This window comes from Castor canadensis, chromosome 3 (genome assembly GCF_047511655.1).
Source record: "Castor canadensis chromosome 3, mCasCan1.hap1v2, whole genome shotgun sequence".
In the NCBI taxonomy this organism is placed as follows: domain Eukaryota; kingdom Metazoa; phylum Chordata; class Mammalia; order Rodentia; family Castoridae; genus Castor; species Castor canadensis.
In genome coordinates this window covers 8,399,435-8,420,605 of record NC_133388.1, presented here as the reverse complement: position 1 = coordinate 8,420,605, position 21,171 = coordinate 8,399,435, and the positions used below count along the sequence as shown (strand labels likewise).

The following is a 21,171-nucleotide window of genomic DNA, read 5'->3' as shown; positions in this document are numbered from 1 at the left end:
TATACATTGATGACATAGGACTGGGCTTTCATGTTTATCTTACATTTTGTACAAATCTGAACAGATGAGGAAATTTAACCAGCCAGCCCCTGACACAGCTAGTCTGTCCTTGGACAGTTCTCCATGCTAACGTACAGTCCTTTCTTTAGAAACAATCCCCCAGCCACCCACATGAAGTCGCTCCATCTTGACTGTTGTTTTTCTCATCGTCGTCACAGTGTCATGCTGTCCTGCTTTCTAACTGTTTGGTTCCTTTAATCTCTGCTGTTGCCTTTATCATCTTACCCTTTTCCTACCCGCACTAGAGCATTCTCCTTGCTTTCCCACTTGATGCATATAGTGAGACCTCAGAAGTCATTGCTACCTGCTCAACATCTGTTTATGTCAGTTGTTTGCTGTTAAGAATCAAAAGACTGGTGGTCACCTTGGTGGAAACCTGCTCAAGGGCAGTCTGTTTCCTGCTTTAGTTTTGACCCAGGCTCCCTTCAGAGATCCACACTACTTCTGAATTTTAAGACTATGGACAAGCACTTTATAATGGGAAGCAGGCTATCATTAGAATTACTCAGTGTTTCCTAAAATGTTCTTGGTAATACTTCAAGTGTTCCAGTTGTAATCACGGAATATGTGGCCTTTAGTTTGCAGTTAACATGTTTCGAACCTTGCCACCCTCCTCCAATCCTACGGGAGCAGAATTCGACCCAGAGGAAGATGAGCCAACGTTAGAAGCAGCCTGGCCTCATCTGCAGGTACTGAACTCATTGCGTGGGTGGTGTTCCTGGCCTTGGTAGAACATATGTGTAGCCCAGGGCTTCACTCTCTGATCTAAAAATGTTTTAGCAAAGTGTGTGTAGGGAAGGGGTGGGCGTGTGTGTGGGTGCATGTGCTTTACACAGACTGCAAAGATGTGAAATTGTTGGTATATCTTCAATGGCAATGTCCATTTTGTTGATAACCATTGAATTCCAGCCTAGAGAACTTCCTCAGGTATGCTCCCGGTTCTCAATGGTTGGATTTAACCTGTGCCCCTGCGCCGCCCCCCCCCACCCAGGCTCCTTGCTAACCAATGCCTTTTCCTAATGCATCTGTAGGTTCAAGGTTGCCTGGCTAGGAGGTGCCACAACCTGCATGACCAGAGCCATACCACGCATGCCTGATGCTAGGTGGAGAGGGATTGGTCACATATAAAAGGGAAAGAAAGAGGTGGGAAGCCTGGGAGGGAACCAGACAGTGGAACAGACAGGGAAAGGAGGATGTCTTGGGAGCCATTCTGCCCTCGTGGCGTCAGGTTTCCACACGTAGCTCATGGCAGGCAGTCCTGTCCAGCCCAGGGCATTCACAAAAGGGGGATGACAGTGACTGCAGTTCAGTAGCTCCATGTTTGCCTCCCTCTCACCTGACATCCCAGAGTTTCTGTCTGCTTGGCTCTGCCTCAGTGCTCCAGACACCCATGGGTGATAGGCTGCAAGTTCCATCCCAGACTCTGGTCAGGGGCCAGGTTGTAGCTCCTGAGAGCCATGGGTTCATGACAGTAAATTAAGCACTGGTGACATAGGCCATGGAAACATTTTACATAGGCCATTTAAAGGGTAGTTTGTGGTTCTTACAGACAGTATAATTACCATCACCAGTTATAATTAAGTTAAACCACATATTTCAGCATTGATTCAGTAGTGATATGACTTTTTTAAAATCTAATACTTTGAAGCAAATAATCAACTCAAGGTGTATTTTAATCTCCACTTAGTAAAATTCCATGTTATTTGACTCATTGTTGTTTTTTTTCTCCTAGCTTGTTTATGAATTTTTCTTAAGATTTTTAGAGTCTCCAGATTTCCAGCCCAATATAGCGAAGAAATATATTGATCAGAAGTTTGTATTGCAGGTAAGGCACCAAACTAGCTGAAACTGCAGGAGCCTTAATCTGCAGAGGGGAAGCGCTGGTCACTAAGTGTCTTTTTCTTCTTGAAGCTTTTAGAGCTCTTTGACAGCGAGGATCCTCGGGAGAGAGATTTTCTTAAAACCACCCTTCACAGAATCTATGGGAAGTTCTTAGGCCTGAGAGCATACATCAGAAAACAGATAAATAATATATTTTATAGGTAAGTCCCCATGTGGGTGACAATCATCTTTGCACACAGTGATGTTCACTTTTGACACTTGGTGCCCCACTGTCTTTTTGCCATGGAGCCAAGGATGGTGGAGGGAGGTCAAGCAGCCTGCTAGTCACGTATGGGTGACTGGACCACACTGTCCTCCCCATCATCAGTCCTTACTGCTGCCGTCTTTCTGGTCAAGTACCTTCCTCATCCCCAGCCCCTCACCACACATACTGCCTTTGTTTTGGCATCTCCTGAAGCATCCAGGTGCCCTGATGGGGATGGATTGTTTCTGTCCAAACCACCTGTTGCTTCTATCTGTGTATTACCTCCTCCTTCCCAGTGGATCTCAGTGAGAGAGGGAAGAGATTGGAGCAGAGTAATCAACCTTAACCTAGAAAGATCTTTGAACTTAGATGTGAACTTAGGTTTGGGGTCTCTAGCTGGAGAGGAAGCCCTGCCAAGTGCCGTGCCCAGCCCTGGGCCTGCAAGACTGTAGAGTGCAATCTCCCAGAAAAAAATGCTCATAGTGCTTCTAGTGCAGTGTTCACCATGACCCCGACCTCTCACTCCCTCACACTGCCCTCTTCCCACCCGGGTCTCATCTCTCACCAGGCCTTAATGAGTTATTTGTTCATTTTTGCAGTAGTGGGAATTGAACCAGGGCCTCATACTTACTAGGCAAGTACTCTGCCACTTTAGCCACACTCCCAACCCTTTTTTTTGTACTTTGTTTCTGAGATAATCTCTCACTAACTTTGCCTGGGCTGTCAAACTTGAAATCCTCCTGTGTCTACCTTCCAAGTAGCTGGGATTACAGACAGGCATCACCACACTCAGCCTCATTGGTTTTTGAGATCTAACATTTCTCAGTCCAGTGATGTTATATGATTGCTGCTGCTGCTGCTGCCCCCTGCTCTCTGGGTGACAGGTACAGCTTTCCTAGTCTGCATCTGTGCACATTCAGGCTCTGTGTGCTCCAGGGCTTTGTGTCTAGTGTTTATCCCTCTGAGCCATCCTTCTCCATCAGCCCTTCCCTTCCCTCAGCCCTCTAGTCTTCCTGAAAGGTCCCTTCACCAGAAAGCCCACCTGACTTGACATAGCTCTGGTCCCCCGCAAGGGCAGCCTGGGATGGCTGTGATGGCTGTGATGTCATGCACTCAGTACCAGCTTTGTGCACAGCCTCACGGTGGCCCGGAATAGATGTTAATGGAGTTCATGTAGCTTGTATTTGAAAGCTTACTGAGTGAGCAGTTTATGCTATAATTTTTAGCTTTTCAGGTCATCTTACCTCTCTAAGACATCTGACTCCAGGGTGGCACAAGGAATAATAAGTCCTAGTGTTGATGTGACAGCATCCCTCTGTGAAATACGGAAGCAGAAGAGTTTCATGTTTCAGAGCCAGGGCTTGATTGTGCCCAGAGAAGGGGCCCGAAGTGCCAGTCACGGTAGGAGAAGCCAGGTTTGGCTTCTCCTTCCTTAGTCACAGTGACTGAGCAAGAGCAGAGAAGAGGGATGCTGAGAAAGACAGACTGAGAGCAGCAGCCCTCACCGAAGTCTAACACCCATCTTCCTGGTCCTCCCAGCCCAGTGGTTGGGGTTATTTGGACCTAAGTCAGTTCCCTTGTCATTGCCCAATGGCACATTTTGATGTGAGAGCCTCTCACTGTATATGTGGCTTTCCTTTGAACTTCCAAATTCCCTGTGTCCCTTTGTATGATAGACACCAGGGCTGACAGTAGCCCAGCCCTGACTCACCAATTGCAGAGACTGACATTCCCCTAAACGTTGCATCCTTGAATGTTTCTTAATGCCGTGCTTCTTTTCTAACAAGATCATTATTTATCAGGACATAATGTACATACTCAGATAACAGAACAGAACAATTTATTATTTTTTTTTTAAATTTTGATTTATTTATTTTTTTTTTCATTTTTCTTTTATTATTCATATGTGCATACAAGGCTTGGTTTATTTCTCCCCCCTGCCCCCACCCCCTGCCTTACCACCCACTCCACCCCCTCCCGCTGCCCCCCTCAATACCCAGCAGAAACTATTTTGCCCTTATCTCTAATTTTGTTGTAGAGAGAGTATAAGCAATAATAGGAAGGAACAAGGGGTTTTGCTGGTTGAGATAAGGATAGCTATACAGGGCATTGACTCACATTGATTTCCTGTGCGTGGGTGTTACCTTCTAGGTTAATTCTTTTTAATCTAACCTTTTCTCTAGTTCCTGGTCCCCTTTTCCTATTGGCCTCAGTTGCTTTAAGGTATCTGCTTTAGTTTCTCTGCATTAAGGGCAACAAATGCTAGCTAGTTTTTTAGGTGTCTTACCTATCCTCACCCCTCCCTTGTGTGCTCTCGCTTTTATCACGTGCTCATAGTCCAATCCCCTTGTTGTGTTTGCCCTTGATCTAATGTCCACATATGAGGGAGAACATACGATTTTTGGTCTTTTGAGCCAGGCTAACCTCACTCAGAATGATGTTCTCCAATTCCATCCATTTACCAGCGAATGATAACATTTCGTTCTTCTTCATGGCTGCATAAAATTCCATTGTGTATAGATACCACATTTTCTTAATCCATTCGTCAGTGCTGGGGCATCTTGGCTGTTTCCATAACTTGGCTATTGTGAATAGTGCCGCAATAAACATGGATGTGCAGGTGCCTCTGGAGTAACAGTCTTTTGGGTATATCCCCAAGAGTGGTATTGCTGGATCAAATGGTAGATCGATGTCCAGCTTTTTAAGTAGCCTCCAAATTTTTTTCCAGAGTGGTTGTACTAGTCTACATTCCCACCAACAGTGTAAGAGGGTTCCTTTTTCCCCGCATCCTCGCCAACACCAGAACAGAACAATTTAAATTACACTCTTGATCCTGAAATTAACACTCTGCCTACTGTATTTCTTCAACACTAGCAGGTTTTGTTCAGATAGAAGAATAACAAATCTGCTGAACACCCCTTGTTAAAGAAGTAGAAATGTCTCATACTTTAAAGAGCCTTAAGGGCTGGGAGCGTGGTTTAAGTGATAGAGCACTTGCCTATCAAGCACAAGGCCCTTAATTCAGACCCCAATACTGCCGAAAGCAAAATAACCTTCATTACTGAAATACTCAATTTATTCAAAATACTTAAACACAGTTTAGTTCAGTTCTCACTAAAGGGTCATTGATAGAGTGTGGTATTTGTGTGTGTGTGTGTGTGTGTTTCCTTAAGTAATCTTTTCTATAATTATCTTGATATATACAATCAAAGGCAAGCATGTGATTTAGAGTCCTTAATTGGTTTGAGTCTTCATCATCATTTCATGTGAGAAAAAAATCAGAAAGTTCTTAAGCCCATGTTCTCAGTTTATCTAAATTCTATGCAGTATCCTTAATCCAAAAACCTGGACACTACAAAGCCGCAAAGTTTTTGAGCAGCAATTTGAAGCCACAGTGGAAAATTTCACACCTGACCTCACATGACAGGTCACAGTAAAAACACAGGCTAGCCAGGTGTGGTGCCTCAAGCCTAGCTACTCATGAGGTGGAAACAGAGGATCACTGGAGCCCAGGAGTTAGAGAACACCCTGGGGAACACAGCAAGAGCCTGTCTTCAAAAAAATGTTTTTTAATTTAAACCACAGGCACACTAAAAATATTTTACACATTTTCTTCAGGGATGTATAAAAGGTATACATGAAACATAATTGAATTTCAGATTTCAATTTGGGTCACATCCCCAATATTTCTCATACATTTGCAAATACTCTAAAATCTGGGGGAGAAGGGGGACATCCCACATCTGGAACACTACTAGTTCCAAGCTTTTGGGGCAGGGAATTCTCATTCTGTACGCAAATCTTGCAAGAAGTTTCACCGGACATACTTGGTTCAACTTATTAAAATGTTGATGCAAAGTTTCTCATTCGAGTCAGTTTGTTAAATGTGAATCGGTGGTACTTTAGGTGACTGTTGGTGCTAGCTTTGGCAAACAGCACTGAAGGTTATGTGGGCAAGGCAGTGGACCCTGCACTTGCTGGACCAACCCATAGCCTCCTGGCTTAAATCACCATCCGTTATTCTTCTCAGTTTTGTCGTCCAAACTGGGCTTGACATGGTGTTCTCTAGGGCTGGAACATCTGAAATGTCTTTTCATCATGTCTGGTGGCTCCACTAGGGTGGCTGGCATAGTGGGGGGCTGCTGCACATCTCTGTCCATATGGCCTCTTTGGATGACATATTTGGGTCCTCCAGGCAGTATGACTTCTTACAGGCCATAGCTGCCTCGAAGACGGAAGCAGCAGAAGTTGCCAGTCCTCTTCAAGGTTTGGCCCAGAACTGGTGTGAGTTACTTCTGCCCTTTGTATTATCAAGGCAAATCATAAGGACAGCCTAGCTCCACAGGAGGGAAGTAGATCCCACCTCTTTATGTGATATACAGGACATCTCACACTGGGTGGCATCCATCTTGGAGATGTCTCTGAGCAATAAGTTCCATCCCAGGTTTCAGAGGGCCTAATTCCTTTTCTGGTAGAGTGAGAAACACTCTAGCTTGTTCTAAACAGGTCTGCATAACGTCCTCCCATTTTGTCGTCCTCTGGAAAATAAGATGAATTATCCTCATTTTCTCTTTCTTATACCTACTTCAAATCAGATTAGAATAATTAGAAGTTAAGAATGTGTCAATATGAATGTAGTAATGTTGCTTTGGAAAGCCAGTGGCTTATAGCTGATGGCTGTCCTTACAGCAGTGTGAAAGCAGGCATAGATAGATGATAAGAGGCATTTCCCGCCCCCGAGTCACCGCTGAGCTAGATGGGGTAGAGGTTAGTGATCTGAAGCCACCTGGCTGCACCAGCTACAGGGTTGTAACCTTAGTGGCAGCTCTGCCTGGGCAGGCATTGGAAGTGGCTGGCGGGAAGCAGATATGACAAGGACACTATGCTGTTGTAACCACAAATAGTTTTCACAGTACCATCCCTGCTGCTCTTTCAAGCTACATCCAGTGCTCCTTCATGTTTCTGTGTCCTGCTTCTCAGTGGGTCCTGATGCCTGTCACACTGGGTCTCAGTTTACCTGGGGCCTTCCCTGTCTTCTTAAACCTGACCTTTGTTCTTTGCTCCGTCCATGCCCTATCTTTGTGATCTGTCAGAAACCTGCCTTTGGAGTTCAGGGAATCCTGGCTATTTGGAAATGCAGAAATGTCAAGACCCAGCCCTCAGACACTCTTCACATCTGTGATGTTTGTCCTCCCCACAGAAACAGAGAGCCTGCTTCTACCCCCACCCAGGCTCACCTGGTGTTAGTCTCCACCAACTCGACAGAGTGCTGTGCATGAAGTGAAAAGGGTCAGAAAGACTCCTGCCTCTCAGATGAAGCTTTTCACTTAGAGATAGCTCTGAGTCCAAAGAAAGTCTGTGCAGACTAAAAAATTCTGAAGTTTCATTGTCCCTGCTAGAGATCTTCATGGAGAGAACATTCTCCTATTTCCTGACATGTCCCTGTTCCCTCTCCTTGTCCCCAGTTCATTTAGCAGATGTGTTTTAAGCATCAAACAGATGCCAGACTTGGTCCTAGCACCAGGAACACAGTTACAAGAAGTCCTTGTCTCCATCTGGAGGGAGACAAGCTGACAAAGTGTGGGTTACATGGTTCTGGAGCGCCCATAGAAGCATGTATGGGGACACAGCAGGCAGAGACTGCTCAGAAGAGAACTAGAGGCTGCGGCCAACTGATGCTTCATAAAGATGGTACTTGAAGCAGTGCAGAGGAAGTATAAAGGGATGGCAGTGAGAAGTACGCAACATGGTCCAAGAGGTATTCAGGAAAGAGCTTCTACCCTTTGCAGGCACTAAGAGGCTTTAAAATTGAATAAAACATCTACTTAGGTTGAGATGCACAAAAAATAAGATGGATTAATGCATGGATGTTTGATCCATCAAACAGCAAATTATTAATTGTTGGATCTGGGTGATTGAAATATGGAGAGTTGCCGTAAAATTCTTTCCACTTTTCCAGATACTTGATGTTTTTTAAAATAAAATCCCAAGAAGAAATTTGAACAAGACAAGCTCTCTGCCCTGAAGGCCTTTCCATCTCCAGGGTCTGAGGAGCTTCGTGGGCTGCTAAAGGGCGACGTGGCCAGGGAGCAGCTGCTCCTGTGCAGGTCTTCACAAATGCTTGGCCTCTAGCTTTCCTCCACCAAGCTTTGTTTTCTTGTGCAGAGGATTTTAGTCTTTCCAGTTATTTCAGAATCTAATTCTAATTGACATTATTTTTTCTAGGTTTATTTATGAAACAGAGCATCACAACGGCATAGCAGAATTACTGGAAATCTTGGGAAGGTAAGTTTATGTTACTGGTAGTGAATGGCAGTAGATGAAATTTATGCCAGAGTGATCCAGCTCATGAATACCTCTCTCCCTCCCCTGAGCAAGGCAGTTTACAACATTCTCTAAAAGAATGGAAATAGAATTTCACTTAAGGAGCTCAGAACTGCCAACTTCACTCTTAGATTAGAACACACCAAATGACAGATGTCTCTCACTTTTCCAGTTCTGTAGATAGATCCTTCTTCACACACCTCAGTATCACCACGGAAACGATGGAATTTCAGTTACTTCCTCAAGAGCAGTGTTAAAAATAGTTACATAAGAAGGTTGATATTAGAAGCTCATTAAAAGAATAGATTGTACATTTGGAGTACTAAGTAAATGATAATCATATGTAGCATATGATTTATAGATTTTTCATATGTAATTTAACATTTCAAAATTTTTATCATCTTAATCTGAGTAAAGTTCTTGATTGCTATCATTTTTTCAAAATCAATAATCTATAGAATTTCATATTAGACCTCCTAGCCCATTGTTTCCCAAGAGTTCTTCCAGTTCTGAGGCAATAAGCTTGCCAGTGATTTCCTCCTGTGCCTTGGTGGGGACTCAAGATATCAAGGAGCCCTGCAGCAAAGAAGCCGGGATTCCTGTACTGAATCTGGTGATTCCCTATAGCACTTGAGCACAGGGCCTTTTCTCATGGACACTATTGTCTCATGAGTCTGGTCCTATCTAGGACTTCCAAGAAAAACTGTCCTTGCTGCTTTAATGGAATTTGAAAAGGCATTGGTCCTCGCTGAGACTTCCTCATGGTTTCAACACATAAGGCCGGGCTGTCCTTCAAAGCATGGCATAGTATGGTTGAGGGGTGTCCCTTCCCAGTTGCATGACCATGGCAAGTCATTTCTGTCAAGTGGGAAGAATGAATTATTTCCCTTCTCAGTCAGCATCTCCTTTCCCAGGGTGGTGTGAGCTATGTAAGATATAAACCTGAGGACTGCAGTGCTGCTCCACCACCGTGGTCATCATACTTGCCCTTCCTCCAGCACAAGGGTTTGGCCCAAGGGCTCCCTGGTGTGAGTGAACATTTCACCCTTGGTGGGCACAAGTCAGAACTGCTCTAACTCTGTAGCTCTGAGAAATAATTATCTGCTTTGCTCAATTATGAAACCAAACAGATACTCCAGTTAATGTTTGGAACAAAAGCCTTGTTTGGAGGTCCTTTGGTGTCTTTCCTTGCAGAAGGGAACGGCTCTCTAACTGACTTTCAGACAGTACCCATTCTACACATACCTGGACTCTGTTGTCAACACTAAGAGAATGAGCCTGCATTCCTCTAGGCAAGCAAGAATCCTAAAGGTGATACAGTCCAAAGGAAGAGGCAGGGGGCAATGGAGCCTAGAGCTGGAGTTCCCCTGAGCTGTCTAGCCTCCCTGCCTGTTTGAGGAAGGAGACTTTGCCCCACCTGCAGCTAAGCAGCTTCCTGCTGCTCTGAGTCATGTCCTGCAAACTCAGAATTATAAGATTGTTTTGTAGTTACAAAGATAAAAATGGTTATGCCTCCTTGAAGGCATTTTTTTTTCTACTGATATTCTTTTTCTGAAATAGACATTTTGCCTACTGGCTTTTCATTCTGAAAACAAAAGCTGAAAGAAAAACAAGGTCTTTGATTATAATCTGGAATTTGTAAATATTCAAACTTTGAATAAATTCTCTCTTCACAGTATAATTAATGGATTTGCCTTACCACTAAAAGAAGAGCACAAGATTTTCTTATTGAAGGTGTTACTACCTTTGCACAAAGTGAAATCCCTGAGTGTCTACCATCCCCAGGTAAGGGGCTGAGCAGCACAGCACCGGCATCCTCACGGGATGAGACTCGAGTGCAGAATCCAGCTGCTCACCAAAATGTCTTCCTCTCACATTGCTGTACTGGCAGTATGAGCAAGGTTCTGGAGATAATAGAAATAATAAAGAGGTGCAGAGAGATTCCTCCTCAGAAGTTGAGGAAAACCTGTAGAATATAGAATTGTACTAATGGTTTGAGCGTAGAGAAGAGAGGGGCAGACTCTGAAAGGAGTCACAGGTGACTTCTGGAAGAAAGCTTTCTGCAGTGTGATCTAGAACCTAGTACCTTAGCGACAAGAGCCAAAACTGCAGCAATCTAACTAGTTATACTGGAAAACTGGTGAGTGGTTCCTGACAGGTTAATTAGCTGTACTTCCCTAGGAGATTTCGACCTTCACTCTTCTGTAGACAGAAAGAAATTGAGCTATGCTAATTGCAGCTCTGAAGGCTTAGGCAGCTCCCTTCAGCAGCAGTCCATGGTTCCTTTACTCCTGGCTGTCATGGGGCCTGGCACTGAGCAGGCCACTGCCAGATTCAGAGCGCACAGGCCCTGTTCTGCATTACAGAAGCTATGTCTTTTAACTGATTCATTGACATCAACTTTCTGGGAAATACTGATTGCTATCAACTGGTAATATTTTTTATAACTGGTTACTTTGTTATCATACTAATTGTTGTACAAAAAGAACCTAATAGTTCAGAGATTTAAGATTTTGATTTGTTTTTTTGCAGCTGTTAGATTACTTGTTCATTCTGATCTCCAAAAGGAGCACAAGAAAAATCCCCATCACACGAGGGGACTTGGTGGTCATTAGTCTGAAAGGTGTATCATGATTTTTTTTTTCTTTGCCACCAGTTAATGAGGCAAGAATTGCCTATTGAGTGTCAGTCCTGGGATTCTCACTGAATGCCCCCTCTCAGAGCCTCCTTGGGGCCTTTGGGGTGAGTGACACACCTGGGACAGAACCTCAGCCACATCAGCCCTTGTCTTGCCAGAGAAAGGTGTTTAATGATGATTCTAGAAGGAATGCAGCATTTCCATGTTGAGGTGAAATATTAATGCTTTCTCCCATCACTTTGCAGCTGGCATACTGTGTTGTGCAGTTTTTGGAGAAGGACAGCACCCTCACTGAGCCAGTAAGTGTGCCCTCTGCAGCCTTGACTGTGGCTGAGCCTCTTCTCAGATGTGTGCATTTTCCTGAGTGAATATTGTGACCCATCTGCTTCTGCACGTTACTGTGCAGGCAGCTTTCCATCCTCAGTTGCAGTAGTGATCCACAGGCTGATCTCCATCCTAAGTCAGAGGTTTGCAGAGAGTAGTTTCATTGCAGGATGCTTTAGTTCCTACAGTGCTGATTCTAGGTGATGAGCTACCCTTGTTCCATACTGTGCTTCCCTCCTTGGAACCCAGAGCTCCTGAGTGGGCATAGTCACCACCCATGTGCACTTCACTCCTTCACTTCTCAGTTTGATTTTTTGGGGTTTTTTTTTGTTTGTTTGTTCTTTTGTTTTGTTTTTGCAGTACTGGGGCTTGAACTCAGGGCCTCACGCTTCCTGGGTAGGTGCTCTGACACTTGAGCCACTCCACCAGCCCCTACTTCTTAGTTTGAGGCATGTTCACTGACTAGGGGCATTGGAGGAGGGTGTGACTTGCTGGTTTCCTGAAGAGGTTTTATCATCCTGACAGCTCCTTCCAGGGTCCAGTCCAACTGTTTTACCATTGTTGAATCACAAGTCAATGTGAGGTTGCTATCTTTCAGTTTTGGATTTCTAATTTTCTTACCATTTTAGCCTTATTAAAAATATAAAAGGATTTTGTAGCCAATATTAACAAACTCAGGTATGTCAGGTGACAATTTAAGCATTTGAGTATACTTTTTCCAGCTTTATTTAGTTATAATTCTCATTCTATACAGTTCATCCATTTAAAGTGTGCAGTTCAGTGGATTTGGGTATATGTTAAGTTGTGATTATATGTGTGTATATACATCTAAAGCATAAAGTTTGGCTTTTTAACCATTTTAAGTATGCAGTTCAGTGATGTTAATTACATTCACAATGTCGTGCAACCATTACCAGGGTCTGTTTCCAAAATTTTGTCATCATCCCAAACAGAAACTCTGTACCTATTAAATAGTAACTTCCCCCATCACCCACCCCAGCATCTGCTACCCTGTAATCTACTTGCTGTCTCTGGATTAACTATTCTAGTTATCTCATAAAAGTGGAATTGTACAATATTTTTCCTTTCATGCCTGCCTTTTTTTCACTTAGCATATCTTGCAAGCTTCATCCATGTTGTATCAGAGCTTCATTCCTTATTATGGCCAAATAATCCACTCTATGGATAGAACACATTTTGATTGTCTGTCCATCAGTGAGCAGTTGGGTTATTCCCATCCTTGGCTGTTGGAAATAAAGCTGCTGTAAATGCAGGTGCACTAATAGCTATTCAAGTCTCTCTCAGTCCCTTAGGTTGTCGCCCCAGGTGTGAATTGCTGAATTCTATGGTAATTGTATGTTTGGCTTTTTAAGGATACATCATACTACTTTCAGGCCACTGAACCATTTTTCATTTACACAGGGGCTGTGGAACACAGTATACAGAGGTTCGCGTTTCTCTTCATCCTCACCAGTGCTCATTTCCCCCTCCCCTCCTTTATTATAGCCATCCTAAGGCATGTCAAATGTTGTTGTGATTTATTTTTGTTTTGGTGTTTTGGCTTTTTGAGACAGGGTCTTAATTATGTAGTCCAGGCTGGCCCTCTTGCCTCAGCTTTCCGAGTCCTGGGATTACAGGTATAAGCCACCGTGCCTGGCATCCTGTTGTGACTCTGATTGGCATTTCCCTAATAGATTCTGACTTCCTTTTCATATGCTTGTTAGCCATTTGTATATCTTCTGTAGAGAAATAGTAGTTCCAATGTATTACTGTAAAGTAGGCTATTTTTCATTGAGTAACAAAATTAAGAAGTGTTAGGTACCAGTTTAAACGTTTGAATCCTCTTTTTAAAAGTTACTGTTAGGGTGGTGCACACCTGTAATCCCAGCACTAGAGAGGCTTAGGTAGTAAGATTTCGAATTCAAGGCCTGCCTGCCTGAACTTTTGAGTTCAAGGCCTGGGCTACATAGCCTGACCCCTGTCTAGAAAGAAAGTCAGAAAGGAAGGGAGGGGGAGGAAACCACCCTTTTTGTATTCAAAAGTCAAAGGGAAAGAAAGATATATGGAAGAAGAGAAAAAGTATGCAAAGTTTTGTCTTACATTTTTCTTTGTGCATATTTCTCATACTCTGTAGTGGCTAAAAAACTCACCAATGTCACATGTGTTTACCACAAACTGAGGCTCCTCCCACCCACAGCCCCTTTGCCCACCAGGCACTGTCAATCCAAGCCTCATTCCCAACCCTGCTCCAGTGAGAGCTCAGGGAGCAGACTGTATCCTGGCTCTCCCCCGTTTCCCTCCCACTTGAGAGTCATGTGAAAGCCAATGAAGTTTTTAAGTGTTTTCAGTCCCCCACTGATACCCTAATAGTAAAGCTCGAGTAACTTTGCAAGATGAGAGCTTGATTGCACTTGTCTAGAAGAAAGAGATGGCATGCGCTTTGCCCGTAAATAACAATGCATGCTGAGCTCTGGCTTGGCCCCAGCACAAACACACTGCAAACCCCTCCCAGACCCTCTCCTAGGACCACTGTGTGCGGTCCTTCCTGCTGATGGGCAGCGTGATGGGGCTCTCCTGGCTACAGAAAACAGAGCTCATTTTCTGTCATTAAAACATTCAGACCCTGAACATCATAAATTTCTTCCTCTGAAATTCACATTGTATGAAGACCCAAAGGCCGTTTTGTCTGACTTCAGCAGAGAATGCTTATTAATAAAATCCAAGTGTGGACATTGGTGTTTATATGCGCCTGTAGGGGCAAATCAGTGCTTTCTAAAGTGTGAGCTATGTAGAAGACTGCAGTTTTACATTTGTTACCTGCTTGTAACCTGCGATTAATGTTTTCTACTTCTGCACATTGTATGCCGTGCTCTAAAGCATTCTGGGCCAGACCCCGGTGGCTCACGTCTATAATCCCAGCTACTCAGGAGGCAGAAATCAGGAAGATCATGGTTTGAAGCCAGCCCTGGCAAACTGTTCTTGGGACCCTATCTTGAAACAACTCTTCACACAAAAAAGGAACTGGCAGAGTGGCTCAAAGTGAAGGCCCTGAGTTCAAGCCCCAGTACCATTAAAAAAAAAAAAAAGCATTCTGGGCGATTACTATTGCTGTCAGGATAGAGCTCAGCAGAGAGCCTACAGACAAAATTGTCTGTCTCTGATGGAGTTTCATTGCATGGTCTGGTACCAGCTCTTCTTCTTCCCGGGTGCTCCAGGACAGGGGACTCCCCGGGGTTCGCCACCTGCCAGGGCCCAGGCAGGGTGAACTTCCATGGGAAGGTCAGCACCAGGAGCTCCAGCCAACTGGATGGCCCTGCTTGCTCAGGATTAGCGTATCACCGCAGACACCTCTTCTGCAGAGTCCTGCCACACTCAGATGTAGCCAGACACCTAATTAGATGTTGATGACAGTTGTTCCAAAGAGCATGAACCTGATTCAGAAATGAAAGAGCTGAGTCAATGGCGCTGTACATGTCACCAATCAACACATTTCTTGCTCCTAATAAAATTCCACCTGAAAATGAAAACGACACGTGGATTTATGAAGTGATTTATGTCTGCTTTTTTTTTTTTTTTTTTTTTTTTCTTTTTGGTTGGTACTGGAGGTTGAGCTCAGGGCCTGTTCTTGCTAGGCAGGCTCTCTACCACTTGAGCCATGACCCCAGCCTATTTTTGCTTTGGTTATTTTTGAGATAGGTGTTTGCTTTTTGTACAGACTGGCCTGGACTGTGGTCCTCTTATTTATACTTCCTGTGTAGCTGGGATTGCAGGTGTGCCCCACCACACCCAACTTTTTCTGTTGAGATGGGATTTTACGAACTTTTTTGCCCAGGCCAGCCTTGAACAACAATCCTCCAGATCTCCCAACCTCCCAAGTAGCTAGGATTACAAGTATGAGCCACCACACCCTGCTGTCTCTGCTGTATTCTTAATGGTGGTTCCAATTCATTGAGTGGCACTCAGTAAGTATCTCTTAAGTAATGTTGAGCTAAAAGGAGAGAAATCACTAAATGATGCAGTTTTTTAAATAATACTTTTCAAAGACAAATTCCCATCTTGTTTTTTACCATTGTAATGATGAAAAGGCTGGATTGCTAAGCAGGGAGTTGGTATGTTCTGCCGAGGTGAAGTGACTAATGGATGAAAACAGCCAGCCAGTTCCAAGGGCTGTTCCATGCACAGTGGCTCCTCAGCAGTCCTGACCCAGTCTCAGGAGCTGGAACAATATCCTCCCATATTGCGTAACCAGGCCTTACTGCTGCTTCAAAGTGACCGATTGCCCTTGTGCACTGTGTGTGCAAATGTGTGTGTGAAAGTGCTTATTTGTGCTTTCATATGATTGCCTGTTTGGGGTCATTGTACTTTTTAGAACTAAGATAGCTAAACTCTAAAAGTATTTATCTGCATTGAGTCAAATCAAGTATATTCTGCTGATCTGATTGTGGTAGGACACAGGAACCACAGGAACATAGAAAGAAAGGGTGGGGTAGAAACTTTTGTAGCCGTCTGACTTGGCCAAGGAGTGTACCATGTAGTATCACAGTCTGGTTGCTGCAGCTCTTGTGGCCCTGGCAGCACAGTCACTAAGCATGTGGCTTCAGCTAAGGCCACTGCCATGTGCGCCCCTCAGTGCTGTAACTCACACCCTTGGGTGTGCAGAGCCAGTATGCACCTGGCCTAGGCCCAACATCCAGGATTGGTGTGAGTCAACATGGCTTTTGTTCACAATACTATTTTTGGTGTATTTTAACACAGTTACACAGTTGTAAACACTATATACACATAGATATTTTGTATAAATACATGCATGTGATCAGTTAATCTGAGAAATGCATGGTGCATATGTTGCCAGCAATTCCAGAACTGGCTCTTTTCACACATGCGTGGTTTCCTGTGCTCTGGGTGCTCTCCACTGCTCTTGTTCTCTAAATTTTCCAACTGCTTCTTTTTTTCTTTTTTTTTTTTTCTGTTATTAAAGGAACTGACTACTGAAATGATGGTTGATCAGAGTGGGTCACATAAATTAAAACTGTGATTCTGAAGTATATAAAAGTGGGCCTATTTAATTATAAGAAGACATGTGCTAATTACTGAACCTTTGACCCTTCCACAAGGAGGGCAGCACCATCTGTCTCATTTTGTTGCTTTGCCCTAATGAAAACACACACCCTCCCTCACAGAAGTCGGGACCTCCTGGACGTCACTTCCTGTGTCATCTCTTTGTAGGTGGTAATGGCACTTCTCAAATACTGGCCAAAGACTCATAGTCCAAAAGAAGTAATGTTCTTAAATGAATTAGAAGAAATTTTAGATGTAATTGAACCATCAGAATTTGTGAAGATCATGGAGCCTCTTTTCCGGCAGTTAGCCAAATGCGTTTCCAGCCCACACTTCCAGGTATGTGGTTTGGGGAAGAGCATTAGGTTATTTCAGAATGTTCATTTGTAAATAAAAGTTTTCAGTGTACAGCTGGTTGTGATGTGTTTCTCATGTAGTTTAAAGGTAAAATTCAAGTGTTTGAATTTAATTCAAAATAAGATATTAAAACTTTAATTCTGTAAAATATAGTTTATTTTCTTGTCTCATCACTAAAAATGTTCTTCTCAACAAGACTGATAGAAGCAGCTTCTCTACAGAGCTCTTAGTTGAAGCCCAGTGGGCTTCCAGACCCGCACAACCTTGTTTCTCACAAGTGAATTATCACTATTGTAGATAATGTGATGATAAAAACCTCTAGCCTTTACATTCTCTCCCTTTATAAGTGCTCCATTTCCGACATCATATAAATCTGACATCATATAAAACTTTATATTTTCTAGCCAAGTGTGCTGTCACACGCCTGTAATCTCAGCACTCCAGAGCCTAAGGCAGTAGGATCATGAGTTCCTAGGATTATGAGTTCCAGGCAGCCTAGGCTACATAGTGAGATCCTGTCTCAAAAACAAATGCATGTATATGTATGTATGTACATGTATATATACACGTGATGTGTTTTATATATAATGCATAATACATAAGCCACATTCCCATCCAGGAGAGTGCTACTCATCACTCACTAACCACCGTCTCCCTCTTCTCCCTCTCACAACCTGCCAAGCTGGCCTTGGCTCTCCTCCTCCAGGACTGCTCCCTGGCATGTCCAGCCCCTCTGCCTCCCACTATGACCTACTAGCACCCATCCTTTTGTGTCACTGAAAGATATGTACAATGCATCCATCACCAACAAGGTAAAGATGTAGGCACACATGAGCAAGGCTTCGGCTCCCAGGTAGTGGCAGCCCAGGAAGCTAGGACAGTTGAGCTGGCACGCAGCTGAGCACCAAAGGCTCCGTGGAGGGCCATGGGCCTCGAGAGAACCCTCCACCTGGAGCCTTTCAAGGCGATTATAAAAGAGGTCCTGCAACCAACAACACTGAGACAAAAAAGCACAGCAAGTGACAGAAAGACAAGTTCTGTGTATGGAGTGTGTGGGCATTCAGCGGTGGGGAGGGCAGGTGTGGGGAGGGCAGCTGGCCCTCCTTACTTTTTGTCTCAGAGGCTCCTCGTACATGGCCCAGATCAGCACAAAATACATTCCAAAATCTTCAGAATCTTTCAGAAATAGACGCATGTGGCCAGCTCATTCTTCATTTGTTTTTTTGGTTTTTCTTTTTTTGTTTTTTGTTTTTTTGCAGTACTGAGGTTTGAACTCGGGGCCTTTACTTCACCAGCCCATTTTTGTGGTAGAGTTTTTTTGAGCTAGTGTCTTGGGAACTGTTTGCCTGGACTGACTGCAAACCAATCCTCCTGATCTCTGCCTCCTGAGTGACTAGGATTACAGGGATGAGCCACTGGCACCCAGCTAGATATTTTTCTATTAAAATTTTTGCTAGTGTTAAAAACTAAAGCAGAATTTAAAATTCAAGCCACCAAGCATCTTAGACTTCTAAGTCAGGCTTAAAATATTACCTCTAAATATAATTATGGATAGATAGATAGATGCTTTTTAAATACAGTTTTAAATACAAGTTGGTGGCACACACCTGTAATATCACACTTGGGAGGCTGAAGCAGGAAGATTGTGAGGTCAAGGGCAACATATGTTGCCAGCCTTGGCAACATAGCAAGACCCAGTCTCAAAACAACAACAACAAAACAAGTTATTGACCATTTAAATAAGAAATATCTGTCAGTTAGGATGATGCATGCCTATAATCCCAGCGCTTGGAAGACTGGGGCAAGAAGATTACAAGTTAGAGTCTGGCTGGATTACATAGCAAGGTCCAGTCTCAAAAAAAAAAAAACTATCCTGGAAGCTGTTAATGTCATTCTTACTCTTTTTTTTTTTTTTTTTTGCCCTCCCTTATCCCCTCTTCCCCCCTTCTTAGAACAATTTGGGCAGGTTTCATTTTTCCATTTTCATACATGAATACAAAATATGTCTACCATGTCTGCCCTCATTCACCCTCTCCTTATGCTCTCCCCCCTCGCACTAATACCCACCCCTAGAAAAGACCTGTTTTATTTTCCTGTCTTTCATTTTTTAAGTGTATATTGGTAGCTTTTTTATTAGTATATGATAGTTACACAGGGTATTTCATTGTGACATTTCCATATATACATATATTATACGCCAAATTGGTTATTCCCCTCCATTGTTCTCCCTCCTGCCCTATTCCCCTTCTTAAAATAGTTTCAGCAGGTTTCAATGTTCCATATTCATACATACATAGAATATACATCAATCATATTCACCCTCCTTAACCCTCCTTATTTACCATTCTTATTCTTTTTAATATTCTGTATATGCCCTTCTCTCCACACTCAGTGAATTTGCCCCTATCCTGCATCCCCACCCCCGACTTGAGAAACCATCACTGATTTCTGAGCCCATCACAACCTCACAACCTCCTCTGCCATTCTCCCTGCCTCAGCCTACCCCACCGCACTGTGATCTTGGAATCTTTACGTTTCTAGAGGTAGAAATGTCACCTCGCACCCTCCTCTGTGCTGAGCTTTTGAGGGCTGCTGCAGGCTGTGCCCTGTAGATGTGGTGTTGATGTGTGATTATGTGGAGGGGAAGCAGCTCTGCCTAGGGGAGTGAGTGTTGAGAAGCCCTGGACACATGTCTTGGTACCGTGTGACCTCACAGATGGTTCTGCAGAATGTGTAGGTGTGCCTGTTGACTGGAGAGACACAGCAAGAAGGGAGGAAGCATGAACAGTCGCAGGTCTAGGTGGAGGGATGTGTGTGCTCATACTAGTTTTTCAGCTTTCTGTGTTGGGAGCTTGTAGTAATTAATATGGAGGAGTCCTCCCACAGCTTCCCATCTCATCCAGTAAGGATGGGGCTGCAGCTACATGGGCTCAGCTCTTCCCATCCCCCTTCCTGGCTGCTCACCTGCTGTCCCGGTGGCTCTCAGCCTCTCTCCTCCTCCATGACCTGGCTCAAATATCACCTGTAACTCTAAGACCCCAGCAACCTCCTCCTTCTGCCTCTGGCTGTCATCATTTCTAGTAAATGAAAAACTGCTCATCCTTCCCTAACCCAACAGAAGGTAAGCTCCTGGCAGGCAAGCACTTCTGCCTCTCTCTGTTCAGTGCTGCGTGCTCAGGTGCTGAGTGTGCCTGGCACACACTAAATACCTAGTAACATAGGGCAGGTGGGGGGTGAATGGGTGAGCAGGTAAACGGGTGGATGACGGATGGGTGGGTGGATATTTACAGATTTAATGGTGAAGATATTTGCCTAATATCTTTGAACGTGATCACTAACAGTATTTGTCACCTCGTGTCTTTCAGGTGGCAGAACGAGCACTGTATTACTGGAACAACGAATACATCATGAGTTTAATCAGTGACAATGCAGCAAAGATCCTGCCTATCATGTTTCCGTCCTTGTACCGCAACTCAAAGACCCATTGGAACAAGTAAGAAAGAATGGGCCAACCTCTTCCCTAGCCATTTTTTAATGTCGCTCATCTAACTGCTGCGGTTAGAATGAAAATCCAAATTTCATTCAGCTCAAAACCTTAACGTCAGGGTCAGTTTCTTTGTCATCTTTAAGTTAAGCAGCAGTATGGATTATATCTGTTTCAAGCCAACACAGAAGCCCTTTTGTGTGTACCCCCTCCCTGCTGCTTTCAGTAGCAGCACCATGCAAGCCTCTCCAGAGTGCCCCAGAGGAGCTGGGAGTTAGCAAAAAGCTCCTGGGATTAATCCTGGCAGGAGCACAGTGACTACTCCCTGATTCTCAAGTGCTCCCTCAATCCCTGCTGCCCCCCTCCAAGCCCCTCTGTGGGCCTGCAAGGCCAGCTTGCGGTGCCGTGAGCACTACCTGGCGAGTAAGGGAAGAGCAGGTGACGTAAACAGCCCAAGAAACAGAGAGTGTTCACTTCTCTCTTTCATTTTGTTTAATGAAGATGAAGAAACCAGTTCACACCCAGTCATGGCTTTCTGAGACCGGAAAGGAAACTGTCCACATGGTGCTATATTACGTCTAATGCTGAACTCATGTGATTCAAATAAATAAGGACACCAGGGTTTTTCTTCCTTTGTTTTCTTTCTTTCCTTTGTGCATTAGCATCATAAATCCAAATGTAAAGTGGGAACAGCAGAGCTGTGGTATCTGGGCCTCTCCCTTGTCCTACAGATAGGAAAGTGAGACCACAAGATGCTGAGCTCTCTGCTCTGCAGTCCCAAAGCTGGTTAGCAGCACCTGGCTTCAGCAGGTCTCCTGGCCCACAGTGTCCATCACGCAG

At 44.0% G+C, this 21,171-nt stretch overlaps 1 protein-coding gene across 8 annotated transcripts in view; it reads left to right on the top strand.

Moving 5' to 3' along the window:
• The window catches only part of Ppp2r5c (protein phosphatase 2 regulatory subunit B'gamma), a 144,623-nt gene that overhangs the window by 108,881 nt on the left and 14,571 nt on the right, over positions 1–21,171 (top strand). For all 8 annotated transcript variants that reach the window (XM_020178852.2, XM_020178854.2, XM_074067148.1 and 5 more), the window contains 8 exons: positions 639–749; positions 1,793–1,885; positions 1,972–2,102; positions 8,372–8,431; positions 10,147–10,255; positions 11,354–11,407; positions 16,659–16,829; positions 20,213–20,340. In XM_020178852.2, coding sequence (XP_020034441.2) covers positions 639–749; positions 1,793–1,885; positions 1,972–2,102; positions 8,372–8,431; positions 10,147–10,255; positions 11,354–11,407; positions 16,659–16,829; positions 20,213–20,340 — 857 coding nt within the window. The remainder of the gene's footprint in view (positions 1–638; positions 750–1,792; positions 1,886–1,971; positions 2,103–8,371; positions 8,432–10,146; positions 10,256–11,353; positions 11,408–16,658; positions 16,830–20,212; positions 20,341–21,171) is intronic.